The sequence below is a fragment of the Clarias gariepinus genome, chromosome 3, assembly GCF_024256425.1.
Source record: "Clarias gariepinus isolate MV-2021 ecotype Netherlands chromosome 3, CGAR_prim_01v2, whole genome shotgun sequence".
Taxonomy (NCBI): Eukaryota; Metazoa; Chordata; class Actinopteri; order Siluriformes; family Clariidae; genus Clarias; species Clarias gariepinus.
In genome coordinates, this window is record NC_071102.1 from 2,435,464 (window position 1) to 2,463,235 (window position 27,772).

Genomic DNA, 27,772 nt, shown 5'->3' on the forward strand with positions numbered 1-27,772 from the left:
CCCTGTCTCTCCCTGCAGCTCCACAGACCTTTAGTGCTCATTTCTAAATGGGATTAACCGCGCAGTGTGTCTCAGCCTGGGACTCGACCTCACATCTGGAATATCATCCGAGGTGCCTTCTGTCATCTGGGGAAGAGATGGGATTAACCAGATTGCAGAAAAGTTGGAATTTCTGAGACAATCTGAACTGGATTGTATTGCAATAAAAAAGAAAACAAACAAAATAAATAAACATGGAAAGATAAAAGGAGAAGCTTCAAAGAAAAGAAAAAAAGCTACAGAGGAAACAAAAGGATACAGAGGCAGTTTAATAACAGGGAGAGGAGATGCACAGAGGTGAGTTTACATACCTGCATTATTACTACATGTGCAGCAGCAAAGGACAAGACTTCTGCATCACAATGTGTATTATTATTATTATTATTGGTATTATTGTTATTACTACTACTGTATGCACATAATATTTTTAATAGACAAGTTGCTAATGATTATAAGGATTATCCAGAGTCGCCACCTACAGGTTTAAAATTCTGATGAATGAATACAATACACCACACTACCTTTGCTCAAATTCCTTTATTTCTTTGTAATGTGTGTGTGTGTGTGTGTGTGTTTCATTGCTTCACTTGTCTTTAACAGTCTGTTGAAATGTACCACGAGGAAAAGCACAAGTGCATTAAAATATCCACGTTTGACTGTTAAAATCATAAAGATAAAATGAATGCAAAAAAAAACCAGCTTCATTATTTTATGGCATTCTTATAGTAGATGATGATGATGATGATGATGGCGCATGCCATGTCGATGCACTCTGATTTATTGGATTATTATAATTTTTATGTCATTTTTGTCTAGTTTTATCAATACTCCGTATGAGGATTGTACATTCCCATTCCTGAGAGCGCACGGATTTCCAGCGTATTGAATTGCGCTATTATGTTGCACTAAATACGTGTTTTTTGTCTTTGAGATGATGACCTGCTGTGATTTTAAGTTACAATAATATTTATATCATGTGCATGGTCTTTGGACATGGGTTTTGTATGTGCTCTCTGTGCTTGGCGGGTTTCCTCCGGGTACCCCAGTTTCTTCCCGCAGTCCAAAGACATGTAGATCAGCGTTCCCAAATAGCTTATAGTGTGTGATTGTAGTGTGTGATTGTAGTGTGTGATTGACCCAGGATGAAGCGGTATAGACGTTGAGTGAGTGAGTGAGTGAGTGAGTGAACACGGTATTCGGTGCTGTATTGTGCGTGTCCTTTGTGCAGCACGCCGCGCGCCACATCACCGAGAGCGCGTGCTGAAGTGACAGCTCCCGCTGCCTCGCGCGCGCAGTTTCCCCCGCTAACCCTCCCGGGATTGTTATTACACGCCAGGTCTCATCTCATCGCCTCACCTCGAATCCTGTTTGCTCTATTTTTCTTTATAGCACAAGCATGAACACAAAACAGGGTGGAAAAAAAGAGACATCAGCTTTATTAGTATAGCCTTAAGATCTTAAAGGAATTCTCATTGCGTATGTTTAGATTTCAATATTTCTGATGTAGTGGTTAGCACTGTCGCCTTGCACCTCCAGGCTCTAGGTTCAAGTCCCATCTTGAGGTCTGTGTGCGTGGAGTTTGCATGTTCTCCCCGTGCTTGGCGGGTTTCCTCCGGGGTTCCTCCCACAGTCCAAAGACATGCAGATCGGCGTTCCCTAATTACCCGTACCGTGTGATTGAGTGTGTGTGCCCTGTGATGGATTGGGGTGTACTGCATCTCGTACCCTAAGTCTCCTGGAATAGGCTCCACACCCCCCATGGCCCTGTATACAGAATAAAGCGGTTTAGACGATGAGTGAGAGAGTATTTCTGATTAGTTAGTTTGCTCTGCATTTTCGTTCTTCCTGTTCGAAGTTAGCAGTTGTGTGTCGTGCTGATGTCTCATAGTGACACTGGCATTGTTAGCATTTAAAGAAAAACAGGAACTCAACTGGTCTTAGACAGAAAGCAGAGAGGTTTTGATTTTAGATCTTAAAAAAATAAAACCACGATGGCTTCTTGTCCCACTTACCATTTTTGAGCGATGTTAAATATAAAATAAAATTAGAATGCTATACAACGATGCCGCGCTGGGTTTCGTCTTTGCTAGTTCATGATATGGGAATATAATAGACTTGACGGCACGGAAACTTTGGTAACGGACACGTAGTAAAGAAGCGTGTTTAGATGAGTAGATGAGAGCTGGATGAGGTAAAGGCGGTAAAGTGAGGAGGTAAAGTGAGGATTGAATGCTGTTGCACTTTTATCAGCAGGTAGTCAGGAACAGCAATCAACCAAATATTTTTAACCAAAGAAAATCAAAAAACATGACTTATTTATTACAAAACCAACCTTTTGCGCCATTATAAACCACACATCGATTATCAGTACTGATGTACAAGCAGTCCAAGGTGGATATAATTTTGTTGTAATTTTATTTTGTCTTGATAAAATACAGTTTTCTACAAATGTAGATCCATCTCATTCTCAGACTAACCCCGTGTCTAGAAACCCAGACCTGGAACTGATTTATCACCGTATTCCTTCTCCATGACAGACGAATTATTTAATCAATAAAGGAAAACCACTGCAGATTTAGCATCAGTTACTGAACTCAATCATTCATTCTCAGTATTTTAGCGCTACACAACGCTACGCTACATTATATGCGCCTTTTTAGGTAAAAGGTACAGAAGGTGTGTAATCATGACGGTGTGTATCATTCAATCAGCACGGGAAGTCTGCAGATCTGGATCTGGTGTAAATCAGCTCTTTGATCATGACACAAGTCTTGATTGGCTTTGATGATCGGTTTTGTCTTGTGATCGCCTAGACAACAGGCCACACCCCCTGGAAACAATGGCATTAGAGAGGCTGAGAGAGGGACTGCAGGAACCCCAGGGTGTTTGTCTAGTTGTATGTTAATAAAATGGGCTTAAAACATAAAGCATTCAATCCAATAAATGACATTTGATCAGATCTTCACTATCAATGTAAGGAGAAGGAGAGGACGGTTTAACCTTAACTGCAATTCTGCTATTTTAAACAGTATTAAACGGCTCTTTGGAGTTGTTCTTGTTAGTTATTTCAATGAGTTTGTCCTGAAAGAAGGGAACCTGATCAAAAATGTCCACGATGATATAAACATGAATCATTATTTCCTTCTGCATGTGTTCATTTGTATTCAGTCATTTATTAATGTTCTATACAGAAGGGTCAAGGGAGGCCTGGAAGCTCGCCCAGGAGACACAATACGAGCAATTTGGGAACACCAATTAGCCTAATCTGCATGTTTCTGGACTGTAGGAGGATGTTTTAGAGAGAGGAGAGTTGTAGAGAAAATGCCGTTCCTTTAGGAGTGATCCACGTGTTCGTTATCAGTGTTAAAGTCATCACGGCTCTGTTTCCTCTTTAAATTTGAATACAGTTTATTATATTTCGCATTTTGCACCCTCAAGCCAAGTTTAAGCCTTTAGCTTAGGAATGTTAGTGGAACTCTGCTACGTAGGTTCATTGTAACTCTAACGATTTTATAATGATAAGAATGTCTTAGTTGTGCTCTGTATATTCTTACAGCAGGTTTTTTGAAACAATAGCGAGCACGCTTAGACATCATCGCACCGCTTTAAACGAGAAATAGTGCTCATAAATAACTAGAATTGCTCCCAATGTAAGTGAAGCTGACTATAGTTTTGTTCCATATGAATTATTTTCTCATTTAATTAGCGTCTCTCGTTCATCATTTGTTTAGCGCTGAGTAGCTACATAAAGTCAATATGTATAATTGAAATGACCGATTCAGTGGAAAACTGCCAGTGGGTTCATTAGTTCAGAATTAGTTTAGGGTTTCTATTACTGCTTCTTTTTTCTTCCAATCTGCTGATGCTTTTAATCAAGCCGTACGTTTAGAGCGATCTCAAATAACTAAAAATGATCAGAGCCCTTTAAGCGAAAAAAGGTTTAAAGCAGAAATTATTTTTCTAGCTATATTTTTTAAATCTGCTATCAGAAAGATTTTAAAGCTGAAATTCATTCATATCAGATTTATATTTCGTTTCACACCCTGTAGCAAAAAAAAAAAAAAAAAAAAATCACCTCTGTGTAGGTCAGGCAATAAGTCCATAATAGCCTGACAAAGTCTCCTTTCAACCTTGTAGAAATTAAAGCCCCGGTCTTGTTGCTCTGCCCCAATCCAAAGCTGTCAGAGTCGTTACTTCAGAAGACGTCTCTGATTTCTGCACCGTCTGCCGGCTGCTAAAGGTCTGGCCTGATATTATCCGAGCTTTCCACTTGATTTGCTTGTGAATTTGAGACAGTCGGTGCAGTGACAGATAAATCACAGATAGTTAGCGGCTTATCAGCGAAACACACGGATAGTTTGGAGAAAAGTGAATATGGGCATTAAAGCTTATCGCCACATTAGTGCGCCTCCTCGCACAGGAGAGCTGAATACAGAATGGCCTTTAGAGATATTTTATTGACCTACTTCAATTATGCTTGGACTGATTTTAGAGCGAGGAACGTACTCAGCAGATTATCTCTCATGACTCTGAATGTTCCTTTACCATCTGCTTTTATATCCTTTCCTGCCGGAGGCTGCAGCAGTGAATAAATATAAAAGAAATGTTCATTAAAAAACTAAAAAGTCTTTTATATGCAATGGAACTCACAGAAACAGGAACGGAATTAGCTCATTAGTGAGCCAGTGTAATCTCTGTCCTGCGGGACGCGGTATGACGTGACATGACACGTTAAGTCGAAGGGGGTAGAGCCACGTGTAAAAGCTTCCCCGTCAGCTGTGGTCATGGTACGTGAGCTGTAACGGTGAACTCGACTCGAGATCGATGTCCTCATATGTTTTTTCTACCCACAATGCCGTTGGCCTCTGACCACCGAATAGATCAGTCCTGTCAAACATATCCCTTCATACTGTACAGACTTGTGGAAGCATAAGCCTGCACAAACACGCAAAGCTAACACTTATCTGTATTACCTCTATGATGGACATTAGGACGAGTCCCCTGGGACTGTTAACTTAGACTTGTATTTTATGTCCTTTTGCTTCGACACAGATATCCGCACGTTTTCTGCAAGTGTTCCAGTTACACTTCACCCAACTCCAGCAGATAATCAACCAAAAATGGCACGTCTTAGTCCTTTATGTAAATGAGGGCAGCTCTGTATGGACGTGCCCTTAAGACCATATATGAGAATGACCAGAAGAAGATCACATATACTCTACATTTAAAGTACAAATAGCGATGCAGACAGGGTGAAAGTTTAGATAACCTGGACGTGACCTGATATTTTGGTGATGGAGTTGAATTTTGGAACATTTTTATTTTATATTGGTAGAATGTAATGGTCGCCAGTGGCCTCCACGGTCCCTAGTTGGACTACAGAGGTTCCTAGATGGAATGTACCTTTGGATAGTACTTACAACTTCCTCCTTAAACCACAGGAAACTGTAGTAGTTCTGATTTGTTCCTTCTGCATACTGTTATAAAGCAGGTCAGGTCATAAGAAAATGAAAAATGTAGCACTAGGTCTTTATAACTCTATGACATTATAGAAAAGTTCTGATAAATGTTTTGTATACAAAATGAAATTTTCCATGTAACACTGTCCAGGATTAATGACAATTTCCCAAAGCCACAAAGACAATTTGTCTGTCCATTAGGAGTCCCATGCTGGTGCTTGAGTATCTTGTTGCTGCCTCACACCTCCACGGTCGCCATTTCACTCCTGAGCTTGGTTTACTGTCAGCCTTTTGTTTTAACACGTTCTATTCATGCCTTTTTGGGTTGACATTTATTAAACATTCACGTTATTTTGACTCCAGCTTTAAGGAATTTTGCTCAAGGGCAAGAAATGACCCTTAAAGGTTCTTACAGGTTCTCTGGCTACTTCCCTTCCAGGGTTTTTATTCCCAGAATGCACTTGTTTCTGAACTAAGAATTTAATGAAAGCCTCTAGTGTTAATGTTAACTGCAGATATGAAAACTATGAATGATTGTAAGTGAATTTACAGCAGTTAGTTTTTACTTTGTACTTTGCGGTTTCCTTCTGCATTGATGCTGCTGACTGAGTTTCTTTCTCCTCCAGCTTGGATTCTTCTCATTGTCATAGAAGAGGGCTTTGCTCTGGCGCAAAAAATCAAAGGTACAGTTCAAAGCATCCTCACCACCATATCAGCGTCTGTATTAAACAAACCCACCGTTATGATGATTGTACCTTTTTGCAGAAAGATAAAGAGAAGGCCAGACTGTTGTGTCCTGGTGTGATGTCCCTTCTGTGGGATAAAATGTGACTAAATAAATCTTTATAATCCTTCTTCACAGAGACGAATGAAGATGGACCTCCAGCCAAAAATGAGCAGTGTGGCATCTGGACTAAAACCATCAGCGGAGGCCAGTTCATGTCCCCCAACTATCCCAACACCTACCCACCTAACAAGGAGTGTGTCTACGTCCTAGAGGGTGGGTAGCCCAGCTACGGATCACTGCATTACGCAATGGTGTAGTCTTTCCCGAGGGTCAGACTGATGGGTGTAATTAATTAACACAGAATGATTAATACTGACCTAAATAAACAGCAACGATACCATTAATTAAAAAAGAAACTCTTGAAGGAATCTTTGCTTCTGCATCCTGACCTTTCACGGCAAGCTGACATTTGTGGGTCCTTTTTTTTTTTCGTGCTTCTTAATACGAAAGTTTCTACCCAAAAGCTGTGCTTGTCTAAATCCGTCTTGGTGCTGCGTGACACAATCCTAATTTACAAATTAGACTGTTGGTGTAAGAGTGCCCCCTGTTGAACACAGCCAGGCAGAGAGTAAAACCTCTATTTTAAAGACACACTATGGTACAGTAGGTGGCTCAACTTGATTCTTTAGCACTTGATTGGTATTTTACTTTATTAAACTATAGAGTTTGTGCCAAAATTCAAAAATAGCAACATTTTTTAAATAAGAAATGCTAAAATAAAATAATGCTTATTTATGGGGGCAGAATGATTTTACAGCATGCATAATTAATAGAGAATAAAAACTCGAAGAATTTGGAATATGAGGTTTAATTAATTTTGTGTTTTCTGAAATCAACACAGGTTTAAAATGATAGATATTGGATAAAGATTTTACATGCATACGATCCAAACTCTCACCCTCAGCTCAGAGAAAAGTGGTTCAGATGGTGAGGAACGACTCAGGAACCACCAAGGCACAGGCCTGACATAAACTGGAGGACGCTGGACCATCAGAGTCACTGTCCTCATCCAAGCCAATTCTACATCTCCATGGACTGAAAATCTGCCATCCATGAAAAAAGCTGCTGCTGCTGCAAAACCCACACTTTCATATATATTTGTCTATATAGATAAAGAAAAAGCCTTGTGGTGGAAAGAGGTATAGAAGAGAGAGCATTGCAGCAAGATCACTGTAGCAAATGTTAAGCATGGTGGTGGTAGTGTAGTGCCATGATCTGGGGCTGTTTTACTGCCAGTTAAACTGGTACATTGCATAAAGTGGATGAAACTTTGATAGTGTTTCATATGATATTAAACATATCACAACTGGTGGAATGAATAAAACAGGCTAAAATTACGCTTTTGAAGCCTTAACAATATTAAAAGCCCATGGACCATGCTTAAAAAATGGTTCAAGAAAATTAATTGGAAACTAACAATTCTGCCAAGAAAACATATTCAAGAAGAATTCTGCCAGACGCTAGTGCTTGTCTGGTAAAGGTGAAACTTGCTAAGGAACATTCAACCAAACATAAGGGGTGTTGTATTTATAATTTTAACACTCTGTTAATTACAGAAAACTCAAAATAACTCAAAATTTCACTGTGCTGTAAGGTACAAGTGACAAATAATCAGATCTTCAGAAAGTTGTGAAAATAAAAATGTATCCTAAAGACCAAATTCTGGATTAAATTGTATTTAATTTTGATTGAACTAGACTAGGGATTGCATTACTGCTACGGAATTCATCAAGATGACAAAATTGGTTTTTATCTCAAAAAAAAAAAAAAAGGACATACAGAGTTGAATATTAAGTGGTAAAGTTGTAGAAGAAAATCTTGATTTTATGCTCTGATTGTCTTTAAAACATGTGACATCAGATCTGCTGTAAAACCAACACCATCTCGTCTGGGGTTTTACAATGCTGTACAGTTGTTGTTGTTGTTCACGGACAACCCATAACGTAAGAGGTCAAAATTCTGGAAGACAGTTTTCTCAGTGTCCCACTGACAAAAAGAAAAGAGACTTGCGGTTATCAGCCATCCAGCAGTGAGGTAAGGCTGAACCTGGTCAGAGGTGAGACCCTGTGGGTGTCACTGCCGCTGGTTTAGTGACCTTTATATCTCAGGTCGCATCATGATGAAATAAACGTCTAATACATTTAACCCGGTAAATATCCAAAACGCATGATGTACTTTGTGTTATGTTTGCTAATTTACAGTACAGGGGTCCAACTGGGCCAGGCCTGTCATTAAAGCTTCACATGTTATTCACTTACCATTTGATATATTTTAATGCTTAATATTTGTTTCCTCGAAGCTTAATTTAGTTCTCTAATGGCAAAGGTTTTATCCCACGCATTAAACGGATACGTACCCCTGTGTGAGCATAAGACGGCAACGGTAGCAGTGAGACAGGTGGATGAATAGCAAGGTAGGAAGAAAAACAGTGTGTTTAATAACAGAAAGTAAACTATTGTAATATTCTGCTTGAACAATGTTTCAGTTTTACAGAACAATAATTTAACATTAAACCTTGCTGGATGAGAGCGCTGTAAATATCAGCACATCGTAAATCTGCCAGTGCACTGTCCTCGAAAGTGTTATAAAGAACAGCTGGAGCCTGATAAAACTTGGTAATATTTAATTAATGCCTGGAGTTTCTCAACACACACTGTTATCTGGTCTCCTGTCATGTGTTTAGTAAAATCCACGGGGGTAAGTGTAGCTGGCGATTTATCATATTTGGTCTAGGTGGTATTATCTGGGGCAGACATGATTACCAGACCGTGCTGATTGTGCATCACGGGACCGCAAGAGCTCCATATTGTAGTTATTGATCTCATATCATATTCACTTTGTTGGACACCATGACCACCCGCCTAATATTGAGTAGATCCCCCTTTGCCATGAAAACCGTGATGACTCCTTTCTATCAGAACCAGCATTAACCTTTTCCTCAATTTGATCTACAGTAGCGCTTCTATTGGATCGGACTACACGGGCCAGTCCTCACTCCCCATGTGCACCAGTGAGACTTGGCCACCCATGACCCTGTTTCCAGTTCACCGATTTCCCTTCCTCGGATCACGTTTGGTACGTCCTGACCCCTGCAGAATGAGAACATTACATTTTGGAGTTACTCTAATCCCGTTCCCTAGACATCACAATTTTGTCCTTTATCAAAGTCTCTCAAATCCTTACACTTGCTCGGTTTTTCGTCTTCCAACACATCGACTTCAGAAAAAAGGTTTACTTGCTGTCTAATATATCTCACTCACTTCCAGCCGCCATTGTAATGAAACATTAAAAATATCGCTGCTGTAAGGTGGGCCAAATTGTGAGGCTAGAGGACTGGGTCAGACCTACTCCAAATTGGGACCTCTTGTGGGATGTTCCTGGTCCGACCAAACGTGAGCCAAGGATGGAGAACCGGTGATCTGGCGACCGGGTGATGGGTGGGAAATGCTCACTAGAGCTTAGTGTAGATCACATTGAAGAAAAGGTTAATGCTGTTTGTTGCACAGAGCATCACTGTTATGGTCTCAAACAAGGAACCTACACAATAATATCCAGGTGGTCATAAAGTTATGGCTGATGGGTGTACATTATGTAGAGTATAATGTGTTTGTTTAGTAACTAATGAACAAAAACAGCTTTGAGTATAATTATAAACTCTTATGAAAAAAAATCATCATGACTAACATGTTATAATAGCTGACCGTAAGGGTTCATAAAGGACTATCAGCTGTCAGCTCTGATAAAATAGACAATGTGTGTTGTGACATTTTCTGGGCTGACCTACTTCTGCTGCATCAGCATGACATGATGGAAGTAACGTGACATAACCTGCCAAATGAGATTTAAAGAAAAATTTAAAGAAACATAAGCACAACAGATACATAGGTACAAAGTCTTTAGATCTGTCTCCAGTCTGTAGACAAGTACGGTATAGAAAAATGTAATATAGATGGTAAAAGGTGTGCTGTGGAATTGCATGGCGTCAGGGTGTTGTTTACGTTCATAGAACATATTCAAATAGTTAAATACTTAGATTCATCTTCAGGTCTATCGGTACTCTTCAATAGAAGGTGTAGAATTTTTTTTGCAAAAGCACAATTGCACATATTGTACATAACATATTTAAGACCCATGTTGGAAAAAAAAGCGAAAATCTAAAAAAAATAAAATAAAAAACTATTAATATTTAAGCTCAAAATATCAATTATTGCACGTGTCATTCATTTCTGTTCATTTTCTTAAAGGATGCCAATAATTCTGCAGATGACGGTATGATGAGAGTTATGGGATCCGAGTGATCTGCATCGCTTTTGGATTTCATTGCCATATTCCCATAAAAGTGCAATACAAAAGCTAGCATACTTTGCATCATCTTTATAAAAGTGTGTGTGTGTGTGTGTGTGTGTGTGTGTGTGCATGTGTGTGGGCGGAAGGTTGAATCCATTGTTATTATTATATTGACCCCCTGAGTCTGTTGAAGTGTGCTTTACAGTGATGTGAGCATGATGGCTCGCAGCAGTAAAAGGTTAAATCACACTACACGGTATGGCTGTGCGCTTCCCACGCGATCATCGGAGAAAAAGAAGGAAAAAACAAAAAAGATGTAGCTAAATCCTATTTTCCATTCTCACTTCTCCAGCCTTGCCTCGGCAGAGGATCCAATTGGTCTTCGACAAAAACTACTACATCGAGCCGTCGTTCGAGTGCCGGTTCGATCACCTGGAGATAAGAGATGGTCCCTTCGGTTTCTCGCCGCTCATCGATCGCTACTGTGGGCCGAAGAGCCCCGGCGTGGTCACCTCCACCGGACGCTTCATGTGGATCAAATTCTCCAGCGACGAAGAGCTGGAGGGCCTCGGCTTCCGCGTCAAATACACCTACATAGCAGGTGGAACACTGACTGTTTCTGACAGCCCTGCTTTAATGCATTTATTTCAATTCTTATTAGTTATTATATTTTGAATCATTATTTTAATTAGTATTATTATTTTTGTTAAACGTCTTGGAAATAAATATAATTTACCCTATAAGCGGTCACACCAAACAGCCCTTAATATAACAGGATATATGGCTGTGCTGCTGTGGTTTCAGTGTGTTAGTCTTCTGCATGTTAAGCAGGTCAAATAAGTCAAACATTGAATGCACTCTATTTAGATGGAGCCTAAGATTTTCCTGCTCGAGCTTCAGCGCCTGCAGCTGTTTTAATCGTGACTTTCTCAGCAGCCTGAATTTCCACACTGCGATATCTAACTGACGCCGTGTCTGCCTTATCATTTCAGACCCGGATTTTAAATTGCATGTGGGTGGACTTCTAAATCCGATCCCGGGTAAGCCTTTCCATCTTTCACCGCCTCATTCAATTCCTCATGAAGAGCCCTCTGTGCCGTGAGGTCGACAGCTGGCTATCTTTTACCACCATTCTCCACTCCTCCATTCATCATGCAGGCTATCTTTGCTCGTCTGCGATTCTGTCAGTCTTATTTTCATCCCCCCCGCCAGTCTACAATTTCTCTTCATTGCTTCTCACATCTTCAGCTTCCATTTGCACTTGATTCTCCCCATCCCATCTCCTTCCCTCATGTTCCTGCTGTCCCTTCCTTCCATTCAGCCTTTTGTCTTTTCATTGATGATTTCAGATTGTCAGTTCGAGGTCAGTGGCTCGGATGGGTTTGTCCGCTCCAGCCAGGTGGAAGAGGAGGAAAAAGTGAAACCCGGTGAAGCTCTGGATTGCATCTGGACAATCCGAGCGCCTCCTCATTCCAAGGTGACTTTCATCGCTTCGTCTCTGTCATTCCATACATCCCAAACGCTTGGCCACCACAAATCCCAGCCTTGATTAGACCACAGGGGACTGCCAGGCCCCCGACTGCTTGCCTGTGATGAGGAGACTGTTGAAGGCAAGCTTAAATTAGCAGTGCGGAGCTAGCAGGTATTCGGCCGATGAGGCAGAAATAATGGAAGCGCAGACTCAGCAGGAGCAGGAAGAAGAGTTGGGGTGGGAGGATGTAAGACGATAATGGGGCTCTATACATTTACAGACTCTTACACTCAACTAATCAGCCAGATGTGTTTGTTTTAGATGCATTAGCAAAAAAACAATGAACTACAAATTAGCTCATACTATCTTCCATGAATGACAATAATTACATCTTGCAGTGTTTTTCACCTGCTAGACAAGCAGAGACATGTGTAGAGAAATAGAGGCTGGATGGTTGGAATGGATGGATAGAAAAACAAATAGCTAGATAACCATTCACACAAGCTGCTTGACAGTTAAATAGATTGAGTGGTAGATGGATGGACTGGATAGATAATTGATGGCCATAGAAATAGAAGCATGGATTGATGAATAATTGAATGAATGGATGGATGGACAGACATACAGATAACCTCAATGAAAGACTTTTACGCAATTAGATGATAGATGAACGGATTATAAGACACATTAAAGGTCCTGGAGGTACAATAAGGAAGGGTGTAAGAAGTCACAGAGAACCTGCAAGACGTCCACAGGATGATAAATGAATAGGTCGAACAAGCAAGTGTGGGAAGCTCAGCTAATTTGATGCTAATTGCATGACTGTGCATCTCTGGGCACCCAGCAGCGTTGGAAGGGATGAGGTAACACACAGCTGGCTCAGGGCAGCTCTTTGCATTTATCATACATAATGTATGGTGTGTATGATCATTATATTGAAAACTGATGCTCCTGCAGTCCTAACTCTAATAATCATGTAAATCCTGTGTATACAGTACATTTCTTCTGTTTCAATGAAGTGTGCAGGCGGTACAATGGTTAGCACTGTCACCTTGCACCTCCAGGGTCCGGGTTTGATTCCCGCCTCGTGGTCTGCGTGTGTGGAGTTTGCATGTTCTCCCCCACGCTTGGTGGGTTTCCTAGGGGTACCCCGGTTTCCTTCCACAGTCCAAAGAATTATTACACTTATTGGTGTTACCAAATGGTCCATAATGTGTGAATGTTGACTGGCGGTCCCACCACGGTCGTAAAATGGGAATAATGGTTACCACTGGCCTCCACATTACCTAGTTGGACTTCAGATTTTCCTGGATGGATGGATGGATAGATGATGTGTACAGTACCATGTGTATTTATACTCATTTAATAAATTATACTTAGATTCGATAGAAGTTGTTTTTATGCCTGCAGATCTACCTGCGCTTTCTGGAGTACCAGATGGAAAATTCAAATGAGTGCAAGAGGAACTTTGTGGCCATTTATGACGGCAGCAGCGCCATAGAGAACCTAAAGGCGAAGTTCTGCAGCACGGTGGCCAACGACGTGATGCTGGAGAGCGGAGTCGGAGTCGTACGCATGTGGGCCGATGAGACGAGTCGCCTCAGCCGCTTCCGAATGCTCTTCACCTCCTTTATTGATCGTGAGTACAGTATGTTTTAATAGTTGCGAATGAGAAGCTTTAAGTAAACATTGCAGTTTATATGGATAGATAAATGAATGGTTGGATGGCTAATTAAAAGCATAGATTTCTGGTCAAACAGACAGCTTCTCAGATCATTAAATTAATAGATGGATGGATGGATGGATGGTTAAGTGACCTTATAGACAACTAGATGACTGGATGGAAAGATGAATAGAAAGAAAATTAAATAGGTATTTGGGTCCATGGATTGTTGGATGGACTGATGGGTAAATAAAGGGATTAATGTGTAAGTGGATAGATTGATGGATTGGTGAATGGATGAATAGCCAGACAGTCTCCTAGAAAGACATGCTGACAATCAAATAGGTATTTGGGTCCATGGATTAATGGATAAATAAAAGGATGAATAGATAAGTGGATAGATTGATGGACTGAATGCATGTTTAACTAAATGGATGGATAAAACGACTCCTAGACAGATTGAGAATCAGAATGATGTAGGGATACAGTAGGTGTGTGTGTAGATGGATGGACTAAGAGTCTTTTGGATAGATACAGTAAATAGATGGATACATAAATTAATGCTTTGATAACGTTTGGATGGATGGATGGATGGATGGATGGATGGATGGATGGATAGCTTCAGAGATGCAGCCAATTAGGTTTGTGGATGTATGATAGATGAATGGATGGATAGTGGTCTGAGCCCCTGAGCTGGTAGACTTACAGTATACAGTATAATACAGGTAGTTAGTTGGATGGCTGGTCAAATAAGTTATAGTGGATTCATGAATGAATGAATAGATAGGCCAATAAATAGACAGACTGACAGATTGACAGTCAGATGGATAAATTAATCACTGGGTAGATACAGTAAATAGATAGATAACTTGAGTGCCTAGATGAATGGATAAATAGATCAATTATTTGGCTTGTTTTACCTTAACAATAAAAATTAGCTGATTTAAACTTTTGCAAATGCAAACGTCCCTCCCCATTAGCACAAATGCGCAACATTAACTAAAAAAAAAAAAAGAAGCAGGCTGTTATTGATAATTGATGAGTGAATATGATTCACTGTTATAAATACTTTATTTGACTTTCACACACAAGACCGTAACTAATAACTCAAAATGGCTGAATTTTTAACCGGCCAGAACTGAAACTAACATGAACGTTGTAATTAATATTATTGAAGTTTCATCCTGCTGTTAGTTTAAATAAATATGTGATTAACATACAAGATATCTTCAGAATACTAAAACATGGAAATTAAAATTGAATGCCTGGCTTGCCTTGCTTGGCTCTGGTCTTCACTCTCGGCTTGAACTGGGAGGTGATGCAGCGAGATCCTGTCTCCACGTAAAACAAAAATAAATAAAATCACTTCCCATGTAAAACGCTTGCCTTTTCATACACATTTTCATAACAAACCAATGTTACCTTTTACTCAGACGTACAGTACACGGACTGAGAAGGGTCACTTACATTATTGAGGCTATAAATTGAGTTATAACTCCACTGTACTGTTGAATTCACAACTGAGAAGGTATTGATTCATTGCTCTGACATCAGCTCCAGTTCCAACATAAATGATTTTAACCACAGTCACGTATAAAAGTTTGTGCCCTCCTTTTAATTCTGTTTTTTTTTTGTGTAAAAACATAATAAAAGTCATCTGAGTGAGTAGCAAGTCGTTATTATCTGTAGATCCACCTTTAGCAGCAAAAACTTGAAGTACCCGTCTCCTGTATGACTTTATCAGTCTCTCCCATTGGTGTTGAGGAGTTTGGGTCCATTCTCCTTTAGTGTACCTTGCTTAAGTTGATTAAGATGTTTTTGGCCGTTCACTTTTACACAGCTCACACCATTCTTAGGAATTTTATTGAATTTGCACACGAACTGTCCATCAAATCTAATCCTTACATTTAATCCATACTATCAGCTGTATACAGTATGTCACAACCTTTGAACAGAACTAGCTGTACTTTCCCAGACACCTCTAATTTTTAAGTCCCAGTATACAGTCATCTTAAAAAACAAACAAAAAAAAAAACATGAAAACACATTCATATTTCATTCTTTAATGTGCTCCGGGCAGGTGGGTCTGGAGCACATAGGGCCATGAAATATATAAAAGATCTGCTGTAGCCTGCAGCATTGTGCTCTGATTTTAGCTCTCAGTTATACATTACTACACGTGAAAGGTAAAGTACAGTAATGTAGCACAAACCATAAGGGTTTTTACTTACCTGTATAAGCAAATCTAACACAGCAAAAACAGATAAATGCCACATTCATCTTTAAATAGGCTGATTTACTCTCGCTGTGACGAAACAATCTGAGCCAAATAAAAAAAAAGAATATGCTACATACCTAAACCTAGATGTATGTCTAATCAATTACATTACATGCGATGCTGGAAGTCAGACACATTTCCGAGGTGGCGCTCCATGACAGTGACAGTATCTGACTCTTTTCTCCGTATCACTTACTTTGAGCTTCTGAACGACCGTGACACGACACACATGCAATTTTGTCCTTTGTGCAGCTCTCGGACGTGCTGAATAAGATCCCCCCAGTCTCCTGTGTGAGGCGTCTCAGAGATTTCATGGACGACTGCTGCAGACGAAGTGGCACGTCACCCATGGTGTAATGCGACATTTTCGGACTGCCTCCACCACGTCCACCATTACTTACTGTATTACTGTACACCGCCATCCTGATGAGAAGTCGAGTGTTAGAATGAAGGGGTATGGCGTTAACAGTTGCGATGGCAGTCTGGTGCCCCTTCCTTATCGGTCTGACTCAGGGTCGGGGAATCCCGGCCTGTTCTAAGCTCTATGCACATTGTGCATTGTTTGGTTCAGATTGCTTCGTCCTAGTAAGGGTCATTACGAAATATTCAGGGCCTCTTTCGAGTGAATCAACCTTTACATACAGCATTCTGAACCACAAATCATCAGATAAGTTCTTTATTATTTAATAACAAAAAAACAACCCCACGTGAATGTGATGGATAATTTCGGAGGTGCAAAGTAAAAAAAATGATGATTTGTACCAATTTATGAAATGAGATATCTGTTTTTGTAAATGAACTGTTCAATTCCTGAATGGCGTAATGTACCAAAACTAGGACTCCATGACTCTATGACTCTATGAATCCAATGGACCAGTGCAATAAGAGAACTGTAGATAGTATATGTTTATGATCAATAGCGAGCAAGCGTGAGAGAAATTTGGATGTTTGAGATGAAGCTGTGTCATGCACAAGCTGTACAGGATACTTAACTAGTTTCAACAAAAGTTGAATGTGAAACATTGTGCTTATGTAGACATAATTATGATAGTAGATGAATGCAGTGTTTCTAGATCACAGCTGTGAGATTAAACTGTTTCTATAAATGATTTTCTTTCTGAACAACAGTTTTGTCTTTTAGGCAGTGTAGAGATCAGGAGAGGATTGTTCATCATTTCATTACATTAAGCAACATTACGTTTTGATTTCACCTGCGAATCTAACCGCGAGAGTAAATAAATGACCGACTACGATACGGTTTTGTCGATCCGGTGTTCCCGTACGGTATGAGCAGCTCAGAACTCACCAGTAGCTCTAATCTGTCCTGAGACGTGTAAAATTAATTAAACTTAATGCCATTACACAGAGGCGATATCGGAAAAAAAGGCCATTACTCTTGCTCGGCTTCTTTTTTCTTTTCTGCTGTGCGTCTCAGAAAAGGGCTAACACATTTTCCAGGCTAATGGATCAGATTTAATGGAAAGCCGAACATCATTTATCTGCCGTTGATGAATAAAAAAAGGTAAATGAGTTTGTTTCCCCTCAATCCGGTCATTTGGCAGGACCTGTGTGTATTATTTGCCTTTTTTTAAAAATGTTTTGCATGAATTTGCAATTAATTTTAGCTGAGCGACCTGCTCCAGTGCTAGTCCGTATTATTGGTATTAAATGGCTGGATAATCAGTGGAATTAGTGCGGTGTGCCGCTCTGGTCAGTGCTGCAGCTCGAAGCGCTCGGTGTGACCTTCACATCGGAGGCACTAAACACCACTGGAGCGGCGTCCTGAAGCCTGGCAGCTGAGCCTGGATTTATTGCCTCCATCAATCAAACAGTGAACAAACCCCACCTCAAACCGTGTCAAATGAAGGAAAGAGAAATATCACTGCGGCTTTCTCTCAGTGATCGAGACGGATGCTTTTAGATACATAATGACTCCTGATGGATGCTGTGTTTTGGACGAGATGTCATAGTCCTGTGTGATGTGAGGTCACTTCCGAAAAGTCTTCAGAACCAAGAGCTCGGCTTGTTCCTCTCAGTGGACGAACAAAGTCCAATTTAGGGCCATAACAGACACATTAATCTTTATAAAGCGGAGAAACAGCTCGGGCTGTCACTGGGAATGTGCTGCTCATATGCAGAGAGACAGACAGGCAGACAGAGACAGACAGACAGACAGAGACAGACAGACAGAGACAGACAGGCAGACAGAGACAGACAGACAGACAGAGACAGACAGGCAGACAGGGACAGATCCTTTATCTTTGACTTTTAACAAAATGTTAATATATATATTTTATATACATTTATTTATTATTACTGTTTCTATACTATTCTGTTTTTATTTATTCATTTAAATTAAAAATATATTATTATTATTTTTTATTTATTTATTTTGTTTATGTATTTATTTATTTTACTCTCTACTCCTGTTATTTCCTTTGACTTATTTCCAAGCTTTGGCAATATAAATGTAAATATCCGTCATGCCAATAAAGCACCATTGAATCTTGAGACAGAGACAGAGAGACAGAGACACAGAGACAGAGAGACAGATGCTCACTGATGCACCTGCCTGTCTCACTCTATTTTTATGTGTGGTTTTCTTCTCGTTATTTCCATGTCCTGAGTTATATTCTCCACTCTCACATTGTCAGTCCGAGTGAACGCTCAAAGATTCTGTCAAACTCACAGAAAAAAAGGGTTTTCCCATCAGAAAATAAACTTATTTTTAAGAGCCCTTAATTATCCAATAAACCCTTTAAAGAACCCATAAAGAACCCTAAAAAGAGTGTATGCATTAACTGGGAAAGTGTGTTTTAGTAGAAACAAATTCTTGCTCATTATTTTGTAGACGTAAGTAAATAAAGGGTTTATTGGATAGTTAAGCCTTTACAGCTCCTGAGAAAGAGTTCTGGATCTACTTATTTAAAGAGGAGGTTCTACTGATGGAGGAAGACTTTGTTGGAGACAAAATCACAGAGAAGAAAAACTCTAATGTGGATAAGATGTTGGGAGCGAAATGTTAAAGATAGAGAAAACATGAGAGAGAATAAGAGACATCAGAGAGGCTTAAATCATCCCCCTTTCTTCTTCTCCTTCCTCCGTTTTATATTTTATTTCACATTTTCACATTTTCTTCTACTTTCTATAATTCTTTTCTTCTCCTTTTTCTCCGTATTATCTATCACTCTTGCTTTCTTCTTCATCTCTATTTCTCACAACCTTCTAATTCTCTTCCATGTCCTTTATTTCTGCAATTGTTTTCTCTCTCTTTCTCTTTTTTCTTGTTGATTTTAACATTCTATATTTTCAGATTTACCTCTCTCTCTCTCTCTCTCTCTCTCTCTCTCCTTCAGGTGCTTCTGCACTTTTCTACTTTATGTCTAAATTTCTTTGCTTTCTGCTTTTCCTCCGCTTCGACCTTTACCTTTCTCTATAACCTTTTGCTCCTGAACATAATAATAAAAAGGGATTCAGGCCAGATTTCTCTGCCTTATTTTCTCATTTTAAGCCTGTAGGTCTCTCACATCCTTTCCTTCTCTTTTTTCTTTCTTTTTCTTATTCTACCTCCCATTTTTTTCTCATTTTCTCTCTTTTTTGGCTTTGGCATTCCTTTTCCTCTTTTGCTTTCTCTATTATTCTTTCTCCTCATTGTCTGTCTCACTTCATCATTATCGTTTCTGCTTTCTCTTTCTTTCCCTCTCGTCCCCATTCTCTCTCTCTCTCTTTCTCTCTCTCTCTCATTTAACTACACAGTACACGTTGTCTCACACAAGTCACAGTCAGTGTTCATTTCGAGTGGAGAAGTGTTTAATGAGTTTGGAAGTGAAGAAGTTGGAGCTCCCTGCATGTTACGACCTCTTCATCCCGCCGTCACATGCACTTAGCCACGTTCGAACAGAGAGAGAGAGAGAGAGAGAGAGAGAGACGTGTTCGGTTTGCCGTGGAGATTCGAGAGGGATTTTATGGGTGGAGAGAATGAGGAAAAGAGAAAGAGAGAGAGAGAGAGAGAGAGAGAGAGAAGGAGAGGTACCTATATAAGAAGAGAGGAGGAGGAGGATGTGGAGGTGTAGGAGTCGAGGTTCGCTGAATCAGTCAAAGGTTTTTTTTTCTTCCTCAACAGCAGAGACGTCACTTTTCATTACCCACGCATCTCTCTCTCTCTCTCTCTCTCTCTCTCTCTCTCTTCATCGCTCTCTTCTTCTCTTTCACTCAGCTGCACCTTCGTCTCTTTCTTAACCTGATAAGGAAACCTTCCGTACAGGTCGATGTTTAGGTGTCCAATTACTCTCTGTAGGCCCATCTGGTGCAGTGTAGAAAGTATTGACACCCTTATACACATAGTCTATCAAATTAAAGGGCTCAAGACAGGAGCAGCACACTGACTTTGGCATTTAATCAAATAGGTTCTTTTTAAGCCTTTATTATAAAAAAAAAAATACCGTTTATCCCCAGTGAACCTAATGATGCCTCAGGATACTACAAGAAGGTCACTGATTCCTAATGTGTGTTTATGAGGTGTATCTTATGGCACTTTAAACTCACTGTTTTGAGTTTAAAAATAATAATAATTATTAAAAAAGCTAATGGTTTGGGTAATTCGATGCAATCTTCTGTAAAGAAATCATGATCATGGTTTGAAGGATAATCTGACTGAGAACATACAGTATCTGTTATACTTACAGTTTACTTTAAGCAGTGACTCGGAATAAATTATGACTCCTCAGCCGTCCTACATATAAAAAAAAAACACAACCATTTATAGAGATGTTTCAAAGTGACTGCCGGCTTAATTAATAGTGTCATATTTTAAGTCTTTGAACGGAATGTCATAGTAATTTTGAGTTTTACAGCCAAAACAGAACATTCGGACATATTGTGATTATATCTAACTGTCACAATGTGGCCCTTGAGTTGATATCATGCGAGTTTAAAAGCTTGGTATGAATTCATATTAATAAAAGAAAAGTTTTGTCTGTACATTGGTCAGAGGTCACTCTTTCAATGATATCTTTTATAAACCAGTCTGAGAAAATTCTCTGTCTGTCTGTCTGTCTGTCTGTCCAGCCAGGTTTTGTCACAGCATCAAACTGTCTGGACAGAATTTACTGAATCTCCTGCAGCCCTTAGATCTCTGCCTGAAGTTCAACTGTATTTAATTCATTACATCAAGTGTATTTGTCTGAGGACGAAAGAAGTAGAACTTAGTGTAAACATAGCGTACGATACTCAACCATACAGAATGGACAGAGAACTCCTATGAGTTAGCATTTTCTTAACGGTATGGTCTTCTCTTTCAGCTCCTTGCTCCGGAAACACCTTCTTCTGCCACAGCAACATGTGTATCAACAATTCGCTGGTGTGTAACGGCGTGCAGAACTGCGTGTACCCTTGGGATGAGAACCACTGCAAGGGTGAGTTTGTCCTAAAATTAGCCTCCACTGGTGCAGGACGGGCTGACATTTGTGGAATGAACTGTGCCTGTGGCCACTGTGTTATATAAGTAGATCAGGGGCAGAGGTTACGTCCAGTCACTCGGCAATGCAGAGCTGCTTTGAAGAAGATTCCTCTCTGTAGCTGAGCTGAGAACAGTGACAGAAAAGACATTCGACCGAAGTGTGACTAATGAAGTTCTGACTAATAACAAACAGATGGACATCAGGCATTACAATGTGCTCACAATCTCAATCTTTAAAGAACCATTTAAACTATTGTCTAACTGTATATCCACCACTCTTAGAACACCCTTGATGAGAAAATCCCCAATAGATCCCTACAACACAGCGTTTCCTATAAAAACACCTTCATGTGGATGCCATGGAGCTAGAATTATCCAACCCAGTCTCCAATAATCCCTTAAAGAAAGAAGATGTTCCCTGAAGATTTCTAAGAATTGCAATCTACCTCTTTATGTATGTCTATCTGACTAACAAAATTTTCTATGCCTCTGTAGAGCGGAAGTCTAAAGGCCTGTTCCACCAAATCACCAAGACCCACGGCACAGTTATCGGGATCTCCTCTGGTGTGGTGCTTGTTTTACTCATCATCTCCATCCTGGTCCAAATGAAGCAGCCTCGTAAGAAGGTGGTGTCACGCCGTCCAGCTGTCTTCAACAAATCAGGTATCCAGGAAGTGTTTGACCCTCCACACTATGAGCTCTTCTCCCTACGAGACAAAGAGCTCTCATCTGACCTCGCTGAGCTGAACGAGGAGCTCGAGAGCTTTCAGAAGCTTAGGCGTTCGTCCACAACATCCCGTTGCATCCATGAGCACCACTGTGGTGGCACCGGCAGTATAAAGCAAAATCGTAGCGCGCTGGGCTCCATGGAGCTCTCATACCACAACGAATTCTCCAAACCACAGCCTATGAAGACCTTTAACAACAGTGGCCTGGGGAGTTACAAGAAGAGCTGCTATGGCTACAAACAGACTCATGAGTGTGCCGAGCAGGTCATTGAGGACCGGGTCATGGAAGAAATACCGTGTGAAATCTATGGAAGGGGTGGGGCCATAGGTGGAAATGTGGGAGGGATTTTGGGTGGGGCTGTAGGCGGAGCTACAGGAAGTATCGGAAGTGGGTGCAGCAGCATCAGCATCCGTAATCATGGCGGTGTTCGTAGCAACAATGCCACTAGCATACCAGATACAAGTCAGCGCTCCATTTCCATGGACTTTTGAAAGACTGGAGGCCGGTAGAGAAGGAGGGGGAGTCGAGGAAAAGGGGAAAAAAAATACCCAAAAGACCGACCATCACAGACTCTTTTATTGTTCATTTCTGGTATGTCTGGTAACAAGTCAAGGTATCTTCAAGATAATCAACCCAGTCGCCTTGATTCACTTCTAGACGTTCAGAATGACCCAAATGACTCAAACTCTTCAAGACATGTCCTTCATTTTGTGTTTTGCCACAAGAAACCCTGCATCCCTGCCATATGTTTGAACAAATGGACAGAGTGGAACCACAGAAATATACATATACTAGTGCTTTTTCACCACACGTCAATCAGTTGACCATGAAGGACTTTCTGAAATTTCCAGGACACTTTTGGAAACATTTTTGTTGCATATTGTTTTGATGTAGAGACCCCCGACTGAGACATGTCTCTGACATCAGCTGTGCCTCCTGGTTGCAAAAAGAATGCAGGAGTACATTGTGACTTTTAGGAGCAGAGTCAGAAATTATTTCCTACAAGTTGCATTGTGCTATAGGGTGCCAGAATCAGAAAAGCGGTCTTCACTGCCTTTGTAATATTACTGTGTAACACAGTCTAACTTTCCAAGCTTAAGGAGGATAGTTGTAGTTACAGAGATGATAATGGGGTTAATAATAAAGAGACAAAAAACTGCCCATTTTTGCAGCAGTTTCATCTTAGTTACATAGCTGACTTCGAGCTCAATGTGCTAATTTAACAGGCTAACCTTATTAGTTGTCTAATACTGTATGTATTGCATAAATAATTAGACCTACTACTCCTGTACTGTTCTTTGCTTTATATGAGCCTCATTCTCTACTGTTTGGCCCTGGCTCATTGCATGTGCTGTTAATGGTAAAAAGTACAGGTCACTGTGTTCTTGTATGTCCTCTGCATATTTGATCACAGAGCGATAAAGTAATGTTCAGGAGATCCTGGGGCCATTACCCACAGATGGGCTCAAATGAGGGTAAAGTCATTTGAGAACTGAAGAGTCTTTAAATTTCAAATTACTTCCTATTAATGACCTTCCCATCAATGACCTCCCACAGCCTGGACATAAAGGTTTATTTAAAGCACTCAACAAGCCCCTTGCTTTGGAGGTGGTGGACTAAGGTACGGGTCTGCTTTAGTCATCAGCTTGGAGACAAACAGTGCAGCCTGGTCGATCATTATCTCTTCAGGCACCCCAAACAGCTTTAGAGTAGGACAAACATGGGGTACCAAGTGGCACATTAAACTATAATTGATATGTATTAATGCCTTCTCACAGACTTGGGCAGGAGACTGTTTTTTTATTTCAGCCTCCCTGCCCGGTCAGTGGAGGCAGCCTTGGAATGGTTAAAAAATGTTTATGGCTGCTACAGTAAGTGATCATCCAGTATGTTCCAATCTTGCTATGGTAGCCACAAGTATTTCACACTCTTAACCCCCTCACAAGGCTGCCCGAGCCGTGTTTATTTTTTTTCTCTGACGGGCTGTTAAGATACAGAAGCAAGAAGATCATTAGGTTGGTTTGATTTACCTTTTACTCTTGCATCAGTGTTGTCTTCTTCCTTGTGGGCCTGGCAGGCACAGTATGGTGGACCTTGTCAGCAGGGTCAGCTTCTCTTTTGCCTCTCCACTTTTGCACTTCGCTGGGGTCCAGTAAGACCATGAAGCTGACCTAGACATAAGGCCAATGCAGTTCCTTAGTTTCCCACATGGCAGGGACATCTCTGTTGTCCCCATGGACATGGAGGAATGCCCTCTTCTTGGCAGACTGGTAAATAACCTAAGGGAGAAGCCAGAGAAACAATACACACCTTATCAAGGAGTGCTTGAAGTGTAAGTCTATAAGGATGTACAGAGGGCTGGACAGTTGTTTGCTGACCACAGCCAGGTCTTCATCTCCATAACCTTCCACTGTTTAGGGCAGTGTCCACAAAATTTGTTCAGGACAACTTGTTTCTGGGCAAGTCAGTTGCTCAGGATGAATCCACTGCCACATGACATAAAGGAGCAGATGGAGCAGTGGAGTGGTAGGTGTAGTGAAAGTAAGGCACGTCAGTGAAGCACGAGTCTGTAGCACTCCATCAGCAGTCATGGGATGGCTCTTTCAGGGTTGAGTGGCATTGAGAGGAAGCGTCTGCCATTTAGGTCCTCTTGAAGCTTGTCTTCTTGTCTAACGGCAGCAGAATGGCACAGGTCAGAGTTCAGCATACGATTAATGTCAGTATTCACTCTTGTTTCTCTTCCTTTTTTATGCTCCTGTCTTCTTGAAGCGAGTAAGGAGTCACATGCTGTCTGACACAGTGCCAGCCGTGTCATGTTGATCAGACTCAACCCGCTGTCACGCTGCTAATCTACAACACAGTGGGTGCTGAATTGGCACTGTCTGTGAGGCAGTGATGAAGTGCTCCATCATCACACTAGTCACATTGTTTATAAAAATTTGCTGATAGTGTTTGTTTAGCCTAAATTTAACTAGCTTAACTTTATTCAGCAAACAGATAAGTTTATGGCATTTGTTGTGGCATCATGGCACTACACCTTAAATGTTCCTAAAAACAACAAAGGTGCTGCATGTTTCAAGTTTATGGCTCTGATTAAAATCTTGGTGCTCATTGTTCATTGAACTATATATTTTTTTAATAATCTGCTATGTGTATGTCTGGTCATTACAGGCTAGGGCAGGCTTAGCATCGTTTAGAAACTGACAAGATGCCAAGCCATAAGTATTAGTTACACCAGAGTTACACCATTAAAAAGTGCTAGCTGAAGAACACTTGTGTTTTAGTACTAATTCATGATAACTGCCTAGAATTTTATGTTATCCAGATTCCTAAATGAGTTTGCTGATCTCTTTGGGTCTTTTTGCAACCAGGTTGGCTATGCATTTATTTTGCTTTAAAAACGTAATTGGTTTTGTTTCCTAAATGGCCATAGTCTTGTGATTTCTATTTTTGATTTTTAATTTCTTGCTTTCCTGCAAGAAGAGGAATTGAATTTCATACTACTTGGGATTCTCACCATACCTTGTCAGGACATCTGGTGGAATAGCACTAGTAGAGACCTAGATAGATAAATGCGAAGCTTCATTGCTACAATATTGGTTCTACCTCAGCACAATGAAATTAATGGCTTACTATTGATGAACTGTAAACAGAATTGCTAACTGTTAACAAAAATGCAGAAAGAATTGTCTTGCAAAAAGGTTAGATAGCTAAATTAGCTAATCTACTTTAATATGATTAAACTGAAATAGCTATCTTATTTAGACTCTTTTGGCAAAATTAAATGATGTGTGAGTGAGTGAGGTATTATTTTTGCAAAGAAAAAAGGTAATTATATTAGTTTATATACAGTAAGTGTCTACTGTAAGTTCTTTCATTTATAATTTGCAAAACATCCCCTATTACACCAGATACGAAAAAAAAAAAAACTGGTGGAAAATATAAAGTAAAAGGCTATATTTTGTTTGATATCATAATCAAAAATTTGTTTAAAAAGTGGAGAAAACATTTGGAGTAGTGTGCATTTTTTTGTGTGCACTTTGTCATCTATCTAGGACTCTAGTTTGTATATCTCTGATTGAAACCAGAAAGCCATTTTATCGGTGTAGCTTATTATAAGACAGTACTTAGAGCTCACACTGTTGCTTAGCATTAACTCATGAATTATATGTTTTGTTAACTTGAAGCTAACGAATATTCAACATTCACATTGCTTTCACTGACACTCCCTCCGACCCTCACATGTACACGCATTACATATTTTAAAGAGAAATACAGTGGAACTTGGGATTACGAGCAAAATTCGTTGGGTTTGTATTTAAAAAAACACTCATAAATCAAAGCAAAAATTCCCCATAAAAAATTATAGAAACTCGAATTATTCGTTTCACAGCCCCAACAAAATAAACACATAAAAATAATTAATACAAAATATAAACTGAAAATTAAACAAATTAACCTGCACTTTACCTTTAAAAAAGGTAAAAAATAAATCCAGACAGGTAAAGTCTTTCTGTTTATGCGCGCAGGGGCTGTGTGTATGTGTGAAGTAAGAGGAGGAATCAGCCTTCCCCTTCTCATCTCAGTAAACCTTTCTCCTCTCTCATTTGAATTACATTAGCAAGGAACATCGCTAATGACACTTGTGTGAGCGAATACATTACCTTTGAAAAGTATCGCGACAGAGTAGTGTTTCTGTGCAGTGCAGAGAGAGTGTGTGTGTGTATGTGTGTCTGAAGTCGAGAAGGGGTGGGGGTTGGGTGGTGTAAAGGCGAGAGTTTGTGTGTGAAGGGGCATGGTGTCAAATTATGTGCCCGCACACCCATGACAGAGAGGGAGAAAATGGATCTTTAACATCTCTAATAAGACTTGCTTTCGCTTTACATGCGCGCTTACAAACACAAAATAAAATATGTTTTACACACACACGTGGTCACAGTGTTATAGTAAACGGGCACTAAGACCCAGCAGGGGAGACGATTACCCACAATTCCGCAGCATAAGAGAGAGAGAAAACGTTGGCTTAGTTGTGATTACGTGACGCTCGGCGTCAAAACAAGAAGCGCATGCATGATACATGATACTTGGTACTCGTAAACCAAGACAACACTCGTTTTTCAAGTCAAAATTGATTAAAAATCTTTGCTTGTCTTGCGGAACACTCACAAACCGTGTTACTCACAATCCCAGTTTCCACTGTATATTAAAAGGTCTCCTACAGTTATAGTCTAATTATTAATTTTTGTCACTAGATGTATGATTAATTAAAAACCTTTGTGTACACATTTCATAAGCATCTTGTACAAACACACACACACACACACACACACACTTGTTAACTGTCCAGTATTCAGTATTCAGGTGTCACAAAGGCAGAGCATGGAACTTGTAAATGAGGCAAATGCCTTTTGTACAGAAATAATTCTTTTGGTTGGTGTATGAGGGAAGATTTAGTAGAATATATTTTGTAACCCATGAACGTTGTATATCAAATCTATACTGCGCTTCCATTTGAGTCATGGCATTAATAATTGTTAAAGATATCAATGTATGAAATGTCCAACTATATGTTTTAATAAAATGGCATCACATTAGAGGAAG

At 40.1% G+C, this 27,772-nt stretch overlaps 1 protein-coding gene across 1 annotated transcript; it reads left to right on the forward strand.

Moving 5' to 3' along the window:
* On the forward strand, positions 1-27,765 carry LOC128518573 (neuropilin and tolloid-like protein 2). The gene is made up of 9 exons (XM_053491719.1): positions 1-336; positions 6,125-6,181; positions 6,361-6,498; positions 10,925-11,173; positions 11,565-11,612; positions 11,922-12,049; positions 13,454-13,682; positions 21,285-21,398; positions 21,938-27,765. Exons 1-9 carry the CDS (start codon positions 327-329, stop codon positions 22,660-22,662), a joined length of 1,698 nt encoding a protein of 565 aa, XP_053347694.1. The 5' UTR covers positions 1-326; the 3' UTR covers positions 22,663-27,765.
* Positions 27,766-27,772: the final 7 nt, after the last annotated feature.

What these genes read in the sequence shown, in the direction of transcription:
- LOC128518573 (XM_053491719.1), top strand. An exon ending in TCTGGCGCAAAAAATCAAAG is followed by an intron (nt 6,182 to 6,360) that starts GTACAGTTCAAA and finishes CCTTCTTCACAG; the next exon opens with AGACGAATGAAGATGGACCT. An exon ending in CTTCACCTCCTTTATTGATC is followed by an intron (nt 13,683 to 21,284) that starts GTGAGTACAGTA and finishes CTTCTCTTTCAG; the next exon opens with CTCCTTGCTCCGGAAACACC.